General features: G+C 35.5%; 2 protein-coding genes across 2 annotated transcripts in view; both read left to right on the top strand.

Annotated features, from left to right (window-relative positions):
- LOC107744337 (general transcription factor II-I repeat domain-containing protein 1-like) overlaps nucleotides 1–2065 on the top strand; it is a 26615-nt gene extending 24550 nt beyond the window's left edge. The window contains exon 25 of the mRNA XM_016557915.1: nucleotides 1571–2065. Coding sequence (XP_016413401.1) covers nucleotides 1571–1639 — 69 coding nt within the window. The 3' untranslated portion in view covers nucleotides 1640–2065. The remainder of the gene's footprint in view (nucleotides 1–1570) is intronic.
- Nucleotides 2066–4874: 2809 nt separating this feature from the next.
- LOC107744330 (probable E3 ubiquitin-protein ligase DTX2) overlaps nucleotides 4875–12037 on the top strand; it is a 19422-nt gene continuing 12259 nt past the window's right edge. The window contains exons 1-2 of the mRNA XM_016557910.1: nucleotides 4875–5082; nucleotides 7207–7795. Of these exons, the coding sequence (XP_016413396.1) occupies nucleotides 4875–5082; nucleotides 7207–7795 (797 nt within the window). The remainder of the gene's footprint in view (nucleotides 5083–7206; nucleotides 7796–12037) is intronic.

Consider the following 12037-nt stretch of genomic DNA (forward strand, 5'->3'; position numbering starts at 1 on the left):
TGAACATTTGGGTGGCATTATGCAAATATTTCCATATAGTGTGGTAGATATGTGGGGGCGTGTTAGAATGAGCCGTTTTAGGGGGGCGTGGCAGAGTCTTAACTTTGATAAAGAATATCTCTTTGGTTTTGAGACTTTAGTCTTTGCAACTTCAGGGATCTTATCTATGCACAATCAGCTTGTAACACTCCAAAGAGAAAGGAAAACTTGAAATCGCATCATATGACCCCTTTAACATTACACTACTGTTCAAAAGTGTGGGGTTAGGAAGAATTTTTTTTTTTTTTAGAAATTCATAATTTTATTCAGCAAAGATGCATTAAATAGATTGTGATGAAATTGTGATGTTGCAAAAGATTCCTATCTCAAAAAAATGCTGTTTTTTTTCTTTCTATTCATCAGTAATCCTGAAAAAAAGTATCACAGTTTCCACAAAAAATATTAATCAGAACAACTGTTTCTTGAGCACAAAATCAGCATATTAGAATAATTTCTGAAGGATCATGTGACTGCTGAAAATTCAACTTTGCCATCAAAGGAAAAAATTACATTTTAAAATATATTAAAATGGAAAACGGTTATTTTAAATGGTAATAATAATAGTAATATAGTAAAAATTAGGGATGCACCAATACCGATACTGTTATCGGTATCGGGCCCGATACTGAGCTCCTGTACTCGTACTCGTACTCGTTAAAATGCCCCGATACTCTAATGCTATTAATTTAAAGATGATGTACTATAGAGCAAAAAAATTAACAGTGAAAGTAACAAAAACTTGTAAAATACATTTTAATGGGCTTAATTAAGTGTGAAAATAACCAAAGGATATACAGTCAAACCAAAAATTATTCAGAGACCAGATATAATTTTTGATATTTTTTTACTAGTGGGTGCAGGACACTATAGTTCATTTATGTAAGTGAGGATAGCAAAATAAAGTAAACTGTGACAAATCATACCCAAAATTTCTTCATACAGTGGACTACCAGTAAAACCGATACAAATTTGGGACCAAAAATTATCCAGACCGAGTCTGGGAAAAAAATTGAAGTTTTCTGTACCCAATATTTTAAAAATTTACAAATGCAATAAAAATATTGGTATCGGCAAGTATCAAAAATAAAAGTATCGGTATCGGGCGAGTACTGGAAAAAGTGGTATCGGTGCATCCCTAGTAAAAATAGTAGTAAAATAGTAATATTTTACTATATTACAGGTTTAATGTATATTTGATCAAATAAATACAGCCTTGGTGAGCATAATAGACTTTAAACTTTAAAACATAAATAATCGTACCGACCCCAAACTTTTGAATTGTATTGTGTACAGTACAATCGCTTGTGCAGCCTAGATGACATCAACTGAATAGTAATTTTACAGTCAGCACAAGTTCTTACATTTTGTTAAAACAAAATATTTCAAACAGATTATTTTTGCACATTTAGACCATGAACATGTATTAAGAGAGTAAATGGGGTCCATTTAAATGAATTTTCATGTTGACCTTCAAAGTGGCTGATTTTTACTAACTGAACTACTATTAAAAAGTCCTTTTTTTCTTTTTCAGCAATGGCCCATGTACATGGTGGACTATAGCGGAGTGAATGTTCAAGTTCCTGGAAAAGTCAAATACTAACAAACTTTCTGATTTCGTACGAAAGACTTCTACCGTTAAGGGACCTTTTTATAATAAACTTGACGTTTCTGAATGCTAAATTCAGCTTTCTTCAGAGCTGTGGCAGATCCTGCGGCTCGCGCATGGAGACGCCTGTGTGTTCTGGCAGGTATTAGAGAGTGTGAACTGTTGGATGCAGTTGTTTCTGAATGAAGTGCTAATGATGGAACAACACGGCAGTAAATCAGTCTGCTAGTGCTTTAGAGGAATAGTACTCAACCTCACGTCAGTCCAAAAACAAATGCTTTTGATATTTTTGTGGAACACGAAAATAGAAATCATGTAAAAGAAGATTTGTTCTGTGTGAAGATTTGTCAAAAATTGACTTTTAAAGGAATAGTTCATCCAAAAATGTAAATCTGCTGAAAATGTACACACCTTCAGGCCACCCAAGATGTATATTGGTTTATTTCTTCATCAAAACAGATTTGGAGAAATTTAGCATTGCATCACTTGCTCACCAGTGGATCCAATGCAGAGAATGGGTGCCGTCAGAATGAGAGTTCAAACAGCTGATAGAAACAAAACATTAATCCACACGACTCCAGTCCAGCAATTAATGTATTGAGAAGTGAAAAGTTTATTACAAAATACCAGTCCATAATCCATAATAACACTTATTTATTTGTTTAGAACTGTTTTGGACGGTATACTACAAATTTCTCTCCTAATTCAGACGAGACAGTTTTTCAATGGAGATACCAATATTATGGATAGAGGATGCAAGTTTTTCATGGAAGCAATGGTTTGAAGTTAAAAACGTCTTAATGATGAATTTATTACAAAACAATATTTGATGGACTGGAGTCTTGTGGATTACTGTGACGTTTTTAATCAACTGTTTGGAATCTCATTCTGGCGGCACCCATTCACTGCAGAGGATCTATTGGTGAGCAACTGAAGTAATGCTAAATTTCTCCAAATCTGATGAAGAAACAAACTCATCTACATCTATATCTTGGATGGCCTGAGGTTGAGTGCATTTAAAGCAAATTTTCATTGTTGGGTGAACTGATCCTTTAAGTGTTCCACTAAAACATGAACAGCATACAGGCTTGGAGCAACATGAGAGTGAGTGAATAGGAAAGGAAAAGGAAAGGACGTGACATGTGGCCAAGTGTGTCCCAAACTCGGAATTTGTGTTCTGCATTTCACCCATCCAAGTGCACACACACAGCAGTGAGAAGTGAACACGCACACACACACACACACACACACCTGGAGCAGTGACAGAACTATTCCTTTAGGAGGTTGTTTGTAAAAGGAGTAGCCGTTATTTGCGTATCAGATGAGCTATAATGCTTTTGTAATAGCAGATCCTGGACACAATCATGGTTAAATAACCATCTCATAAAGAGCAGTAAGAACGGGATTTGGGATTTGTTTCCCCCCCAAATACGTCTAATCACTGTTTGTATACACAGCCTTGTTTGGTGCCGAGAGCTCGTATGTGCTTACTGGATACGACTCCTGTAGTTTTCTGGGTCTCATGCCTTGCAAATGTTTGTATTGTTATTTATTTATTTATTTAAATAAAAACTAGTATATGCAGGGAATGTAATCTACCACATTCAGTATAGAGCATAAAGTACTGAACGACTAATGATGCTAAAAACAGCTAGCTACTGTATGTATCCAGAAAGAAACATCTGCTTCAGGTTTCGGGATGGAAAAGCCCTAACATGATAGCACTAACTTATATTCAACTGAGAGATTTTTGTATTCTTTTAGCTTTGTAAATTACTCTTAAGTTCGTTAAAGTGAGGTATTCCCCGGAGAAAACATCATGAATGTATTGTTTGTAAAGGAAAGAATGCTATAATGTTATTATGTAATGACCGTCTCTGGAATCGCCAGTATTTATATGCTGTACCTTAATGCCATTTAGGCCTTTCAAATAAAATGTGTTGCCTTGCGTTTGTGTGATCATGATGTGAACGTTATGCAGTGAAAGCCTTGGAAATATGTGCTCTCAAATGGAAACTAGATTAATGGAGAAGAAAAATTAACATTCCAGAAACATAAGACCATCATTAGCACCATCTGCTGGCCTGAAAGCAATATCACACATCACACATTTTCACTGATTTTTACAATATTTTTTTACTAAAAAATACAGTAAAAACTGTAAATCTGCCATTTGAAAGAACTGTTTTCTATTTGAATATATTTTTTCAAATGTATTATTCCTGTCATGCTAAAGCTCCATTACTCCAGCTTTCAGTGTCACATGATCCTTCAGGAATCATGCTGATTGCTGCTCAAGAAACTTTTTTTTATTATTATAGGTGTTAAATACAGCAATAATTGTGAATCGATGAACAGAAAGATTGAAATATAAAATGGAAAATAGAAATGTGAATTATTTGAAATAATTTAAAATAGATTTTTTTTTATTAACATTACTAATGTTAATTTCTTTATTGTCATTTTACATTTTTTATTGCACATTTTGCATTTTTTATTGCACATACAATGCAAGACAGGGAACATATCAACATCGTAAAGAACACCACACTTGACATACAAAAAAATAATAATAATTTGATGGACTATACCAAAGTTATGAATTAGGACAACACTAAAATTGTAACTATTTTGAAAATGAGGAGCATATGTTTCCCATCTTTCTACTTAGTTTTCTTAGAATTATTTGAAAGCAAATAATTTGAAATATTCTCACAAAATTTTTGAAATAAAGGAGTGTTTACATTTCTTCTATTTACATGTGTAAATGTGTAAATTTTCACCCACCAAATTTACAGGAAATTCAATATATCCTAAAACAGGGTATTTTCTAAAACTAAGGGATAAATATGATTATTTTTCACTGAAAGATCATTGAAAACATCCACCCAAAAATTTGAGGTAAAATCACAGCAGTAAAAGGGTGTTCAAGAGTTCCAGGAAAGGAAGAACAAACTGAAATCTCTTCTGTAAAATTTGCCCTGTGGATATATTCTAAACAGGATTTTTTTAACAAGCCTCTTTAACCTTTGGGGCAACAGGGTCAGTGTTAGAGAGTGAACGAAACTTCAACATCACCAAAGCTGCAGCACTGAAAGTCACCAACATGCTTAAAAATAATGTATATAATTAACTGTAAATTATATAAAATTATACAATTTACTGTAAATTATGTTTATTTTACTTTTTAACAAGCTATGTATGTACGTTACTTCTTTCTAAAAAAAAAATGGCGGTGGTTTGGGAATGGCAGGATGATCTGGGCTACTGGAGGCCCTACACCGGACAGGTGAGCAGCTACATCGAGCAGTGTCTCCAGCACCAGAGAGGAGCCGGGCCCGCCAGCAGCAGCAGCATCTGTCTGGCACAGGCAGACCCCAGCCTGTCTGCGTACATCATCGACATCCCCAACCTCAAACAGTTCAGACAGGACACGGGTGAGTGGGAGCTCAGACATCTCTCTACACACTGCTGATGAAGAGTTGGAGTAGTGGTATACTGAATACTGTAGCATCTTCATTTAAACTTCAGTCTACTATGGTTTTATTATGGTACACATCCCAAAATATCTTAGTACCGTCATACTTTTTTTTCTTTGTTATTATTATTAGTATTATTATTATTATTTAGTAATAACTGCATTCATTGAACGAGATCTTATTAAATGGCACAAATGATGTCATGGTATTGTTTGAAATTTTTTGAAGTACCTTGTAGGGTCAACTTTGGTTCACAAATGTCAAATGGTATAACTTTCTGGTATTCATGATTAAGGAAAGTTGTACTTTTTTGTAAATAATAATAATAAGAAGAAAAAAATAAAGGATGAAAACGTTATTTTCTAGGCCTGACACTATGTGTGTGTGTGTGTGCAGGGCTCTACGCTTATTTTTCTTTTTAGGAGCACTTGTGCTCCTAACTTAAAAAATTTAGGAGCACAGTCAAAAATTTAGAATTACGAGGTGATATTTGACTCCTTAAAGTGATTTACAGTGGAATTTTGTTTTTACCTTTGTAATGGCATTTTTCTAACTTTATTAAAAGTATGTAATCTTTTATGTCAATTTTTTTTTAAATTATATTTTATAAGCTTTTTAAATTTTTTTATTAAAACCACGGAATAAGAACAATTAGAATAAGAAGAATAAGTTACTAATCAAATGAAATCAGTATTAAAATTAATTTGTACAGAGGTGGCACAGAAGAACACAAAAGTGGCTTGTAGGTGTATTTTCAGACATTTAATGAGGATCAGAGGTGGCATCAGTGCAATTAAATCCATAAATTCGATCACAATCACAAGTATGATGAAGATCTGGTCAGTCGCACTGGTACTCCTAAATATTTTTTTCATAGTCGCACGCAGTAGATTTCGCACTGTAGAGCCCTGGTGTGTTGTGCACAATGTTCACCAAGGCTGCATTTATTTGATCAAAAATAAGTAAAACTAAAATAAATAATAGAATTGTGAAATATTAACTGTTTTCTATTTGAATATATTTTAAATTGTGATTTAGTCCTGCTGTGTGTCAAAGTTGTGTTTTTAGCAGCCGTTGCTCTCAGTGTCACATGATTCTTTAGAAATCATTCTTTATTTGGAAATCATGTTTATTTGGTGCTCAAGAAACAGTTCTTATTGTTGTCAGTGTTGAAAATAGTTGTATCATGGTTTACACAAAAATATTAAGTAGCACTTTTTTCTTTATTTTTTTGGAGAATAGAAAGTTCGAAAAACAATTTAATTGAAAATGAAATCTTTTGTAAAATGATAAATGTCTTTATTGTCATTTTTGATAAACTGAATGATTCTTTGCTGAAATATAATATTATAATTTTGTAGTATAAAATAATATTAAAAGTAATATTTTCTTTAGAAATAGTTTTACGCCCTATATATAGAGAAAAAATATATTTCTTATTTCATAATGCATGTTTTTGATAAATATTTATAATAGTATGTAGACAGTTTTATTATATTTTTTTAATCAACTTGGACATTTTTATGTTATTGACCCATATACTATGCTACGTGATAATATTACCATCTGGTACTGCCACAGTACTTTACTGTAAGAGAGTGTTAAGAAGACATGGTTATTGCTCAATTTGGATTAAGTAAACGTGTTACCATTTGTCAAGAAAGTATCTCGATAATCTGCAGAGTGAAAGAAGCCTAGTGTGAATCGTGGCGGAAATTCAGTTGCTCTAAATGTATAATATTTATGCTTCATCCTTGATAACAGGTCATTAAACCCGCTGTGTAGGGCTGCATAAAATAGCGTTAGGTCTGTTAACTGGAGATTAGGCTTGTTTTTGGGGATTTTTGAATGACTTTGGACACCTGTGGTCTCTACGGAAAAGAACAGGAAAGAGGTGACAAAAATCTCAGGAAATAAGCTAACAGATGCCGACAGGATGCACAGCATATTTTGTTGATGAAATACACAGATTTGTTTTAGAAGAGAAGCACTTTTTTTGTGGTTGAGAAATATGTAAATGTTTTTTTAGAATGATAATGATCTTGTGCTTTTACTATGAAATATTTCTTTAACCCTTTGTAGGAAAGATGCGTGCTGTGCGACGATCCCTGTTCCCGCAGTCCTCTGCCCTGGGCAGTGGGGTTCTTTGGGAGTGGGCCAATGATGAAGGAGGGTGGACGGCGTATGAGATCCGAACCTCCATTCTGCTGGAGCACAGCTACCAGGCAGGGCAGGCCACAGCTGACCTGAGCCCGCACGGCTACAACTACATTGTGGACCTCACTGCTCTACAGCAAGTCAACAAGGCCACCAGCTACAGACGGCATGTCAGGCGGCAAGGCAGCATGCCATATCCTCTCGCCTCCGGTTCGGTTATTCACTCGGGCCCGGCCTGTTCCTGTCACCAATGTTTGAGCAATAGCAGCGCCGCCGGACCCATGCTGAGCCGGTCACGGCATTCCTTCACCGTGGGGCAGGCCTATGGGCCCAGCCTCCAGACCCAGCATGGACGACTTCCTGGAACCAGCTCTTCTTCAGCCTACTCGCCCTACCCCAGAAGACCTCTCTCGATGGGAAGCTTGTTATGGAACGGCCCGTGGAGTACCCCCACCTCTGTGGCTCATCCTCCAGGACCACCACAGGCTTTTGGTCACCATGCAAATGGCTTAAGGTAAGACTAAAAGGCCTAGTTCAGAAGTAGAAAAAATGCAAGTTATCCCTCATTTCATATTTTCTATATATGTCATATCATATATATATATATATATTACCATGTGATACCTTCATTGTATCATGGAAGCACCATAGGATTTGTAAGGGAAAGAGACTTATTTTAGTCATAATTTCAAGGACTCTGCACAAGCATGGAAGTCCTCCCACAGAGAGCGGTTTAAAAATACTCAACCGGCTTTTAGTCGTGATAAGAAAACAAGATGTTTGACCTGCAGAGTTTCAAATGACACCAAAGGTCTAAAGGTTTTATTACATCAGCTACTGAGCTCTTCTCCTTCCTGTCATTGTGTCTGTCCTCTTGTGTACTTTGTAGTAGTAGGCTCAGTCATTCTGACTCCATTTGTAGCATAATTTTGATTACTACAAAAACTAATTTGGATATGTTCATTAGTTTAAAAAAGGCAGGAAAAACTGTGGTAGCACTTTATTTTATAGATCTTTCTGTAGGTAGTATGTACTTACTATGTAATTACTAGGGATGGGACGATACACCTACCTCCTGATTCGATACTATCACAATACTTGGGTGCCGATACGATATGTATTGCAATTTTTTTTTAAAGAATTTTGATTCTACAAGTATTGCGATTCGATATTGCTATGTGTTGCGATTTTTGTTTTTTGTTTTTAACTCTAGACTATGGGACAAATTTGAAATACTTGATTATACCCTTAAAAGAGACTGTATATGATGAGTCATATTAACAAAAACAATGCATCACATCTTTCTGAACTTTTATTTCAGGAGCATACACATACACAGTGTATATAGTACCTTGAACCATGAAACTTTCAAGTACCAAAACCCTGAACTTGCACATGAATATAATAGTCAAATGTTCAACAAAATGAGTAGAAAAAATACTTTCTGAAATAAAATAATAATTAATTTAATAATGAATAATAATTAATGCATTTAGCAGACGCTTTTATCCAAAGCGACTTACAGTGCATTCAGGCTATACATTTTTTACCAGTATGTGTGTTCCCTGGGAATTGAACCCACGACCTTTTGCGCTGCTAACGCAATGCTCTACCAGTGAGCCACAGGAACACTATAAAATAAAAGTGTTCAATATAATAGTGTTATAAATAAACATTACAAAATAAAGTGCTATGTTACTTTGCATACCGTTTTAGTCATGTTTTCCCGGCAGTGTGTAAAAATTTCCACACTTGGGATTCAAAACGTGAAGGTGCAGAAAGAATTCTGGAAGAGGTTTGATCCGCTGCCTCCGTCATGGTTTTGCTTTTTCGCGCTGGCTTGAAATGTATATGACGTCATCTAATGCAGCGGCACTGCGCACGCAGACCGATCGTTGTAAGACGTTATCAAAGCACCACGAGAGCTACAGAGAACAGACTGATCCGCATGCTTTCGAATCGCTCTCGCGGTACTTTGATGTCTTGCGCTGATCGTCTGCGCGGTGCTGCTCCAAGTCGAACACACCTATACATTTCGCCCTCTGTTGGAATTAAAAAGCGCTAACTTCTCCCCACCACCTCTTAGGAAAAGTAAAATAATTAAATCTAAATCGATTCTGAGCTAAACCAATCGATTTCTAAATCGTTTAAAAAAGAATCGCGATAGTTAGGTGAATCGATTTTTTTCTCCCACCCCTAGTAATTACTGGGTAATAACTAGGGCTGTCGCGATAACCGCAATATCGCAATACCGCGCTATTGACGAGCAAACCGCAGAGGAATGCAAGAACCACAGCAACAGCGATTTTTGCGTGTTTTCTTTTTTCGTAAGATTATGCCCTTCTCCTTTTACACTTCATGCATGTGGACTGAATATTAAACAAGTTAGTAATGATAACATAATATATATATATATATATGCATACCGCGCTATTGAGCCACTCAAAATTACCGCAAGGGAAATTCCCTCACCGCGACAGCCCTAGTAATAACTAGGTACTAACCCTAAACCAAGTACCAAACTTAACCTTAACCCATGCTGAAGAGATGATTTGCCCTAAAATGAAATTTCTGTCATTTACCCTGCCTCATGTCGTTCCAAACCTGTATGACTTCTTTTTTTTTTCTGTAGAACATAAAAGAGTTTAGAAAAGTGTGTGTTTTTGTCTATACAGTAAAAGTCAATGGTAACCAAAACTATTTGGTTACCAACATTCTTCAAAATATTATGTATTCTGCAGAAGGAAAAAACTGAAAGTTAATGTACAGTCACATTAGCAAAATTTCAGCAGAATTTCACAGCAAAAAAGGGCTATTGTCCATTGTCAATTGTGTAGCAATGTATGAAGCACAGCGCACACAGAAGTAAGTCGCTTTTAAACCAAGCAGGTTTGAAAGCAGGAACATAAGTGAAATCTATGAGGGGAAATCATTGGCCCTCACACAAAACTCCAGATTGTTCAAATTTCTACTGGAATGACTGGATTTTGCCCACAAAATTTTGCAGAGAAACGGTAAATGTGGCCGCACATTACATGATGATACAATTTTCATTTTTGGCTAAACTATTCCTTTAAGTCCATGTATTTACCTTATATTACTCAGTATACTCTTGGGTAAGTATACTGAGTAATATATTACGCTTTTCATGCACTTACTGTAAAAATAAAGTTCAACCAGAATTGTGGTTGCCTGAAAGAACTTGCAATGGAAGTAATACACATTAAAATGTGCAATGTCTTTAAAAGTAAAGCCACAAAACTAGTAGTCCCAAGGTAAAATTACAAATTTGCCACTAAAATAATTTTTTTTAAAGAATTTTTAAAAATATGAGCTTCACATTTTTACTTAAAATGTGGGTTAACAGGAAAGCCAATACAACAGCATGCTAATTTCCTTTCTCAGTCTGGACTGGTTTTAATGCAAGAGCAGTAATGATCATCCTCCCTTTTGTCCCGATACTATAATTGGCTTTTCCTCTGTGCACTGTGTCATATCCTCCCCTCTGTGTGGATCTTTAGGACACGTGGAGGAGAGCAGGTCTGCACTTACTGTGCTGACTTAAAGGGGAAAACCCAGATTTTAGTTATTGTTCTCTTCTGGAAAACTGGGTTGAAAGGGGAACCAGGAAATGTCTGTTTTTACGCATGCCTCTCTTACTCCTCATTCACGCAGTCCACTTACACAAACATCCATAGCTGAGCTTATGAGACCTTAGTTTCCTTGTCAAGTGGTCAAAGTACACCACACTTAGTTATAATCTGTCGTGATTACTCTGGAATGAACAGTCTCAGCTGAAATCAAAACCAAAACCTCTAGCTGAATAATAAAACACGAGCAATAAAAGATCAACATCTGGACAGAGAGTATATAACTTATTAGTGTTGCTTACTAAAGTTCAGATTTGCTCATATTTAGGGTGAGACATTTAAACAAACTCTTAAACTTAAGTTTACATTTTGGTGCTTAATTCATCCCGCACAGTGTCTGCTGGTTAGTTTTACGCAGTGTGGAATGATGGAAATCTACCACCTCATTGTCATGAGATTCTCAGATCACTGTGGGAGTGTCATGTGAGCTGTAATTCCTGCGAATTGGAGTGCCACTGTATAGATAAAGCAAAGTTGAATTGTAAGGAAAACAGCAATTGAAAATAAAAAAAGACAGCAGCTTGCCAACCAGCGGATGAATACAGTTGTTTAAGTAGCAGAAACATCAGATGCTTATGTTTTACATTTGCATAAATCAGAGGGATTTACTTTACATTTCATTTATATTGCTGTAATTCACATATTTACTTGAATGTTGTTCTTTCAGGTTATGCATCAAATTGATATCTTAAAAGTACTTTGTTGGGTTTCATACTCTTGACACTTCTGAGTATGAATCTGATGTTGTCTGAAAAGTAGAAAATGTGACATTTACAATAAGATAAAGTTCACTGTAACATCATTCTCCTCATTAAAATTATTTCTGATTTGTTCAAAAGCTTTATTCTTTATATGAGTGGTTACCAGTGTTATTTTTTTCTTTTCATTGTTTGAAATCCTTTTAATTATTTTTTATGTACTCCGATTATGTGCATCTACACTTCCGTTTTTGGTATGTAAGGTTTTTTTTTTTTGTAAATGTTTGTGGAAGAAGTCTCTTAATTTTCACCAAGGCGGTATTTGCATGATCAAAATATAGGGATGCACCGATACCACTTTTCCAGTACTCGCCCGATACCGATACTTTTATTTTTGGTACTTGCCAA

This window comes from Sinocyclocheilus rhinocerous, unplaced genomic scaffold, assembly GCF_001515625.1.
Source record: "Sinocyclocheilus rhinocerous isolate Xijiao unplaced genomic scaffold, SAMN03320098_v1.1 scaffold1609, whole genome shotgun sequence".
In the NCBI taxonomy this organism is placed as follows: domain Eukaryota; kingdom Metazoa; phylum Chordata; class Actinopteri; order Cypriniformes; family Cyprinidae; genus Sinocyclocheilus; species Sinocyclocheilus rhinocerous.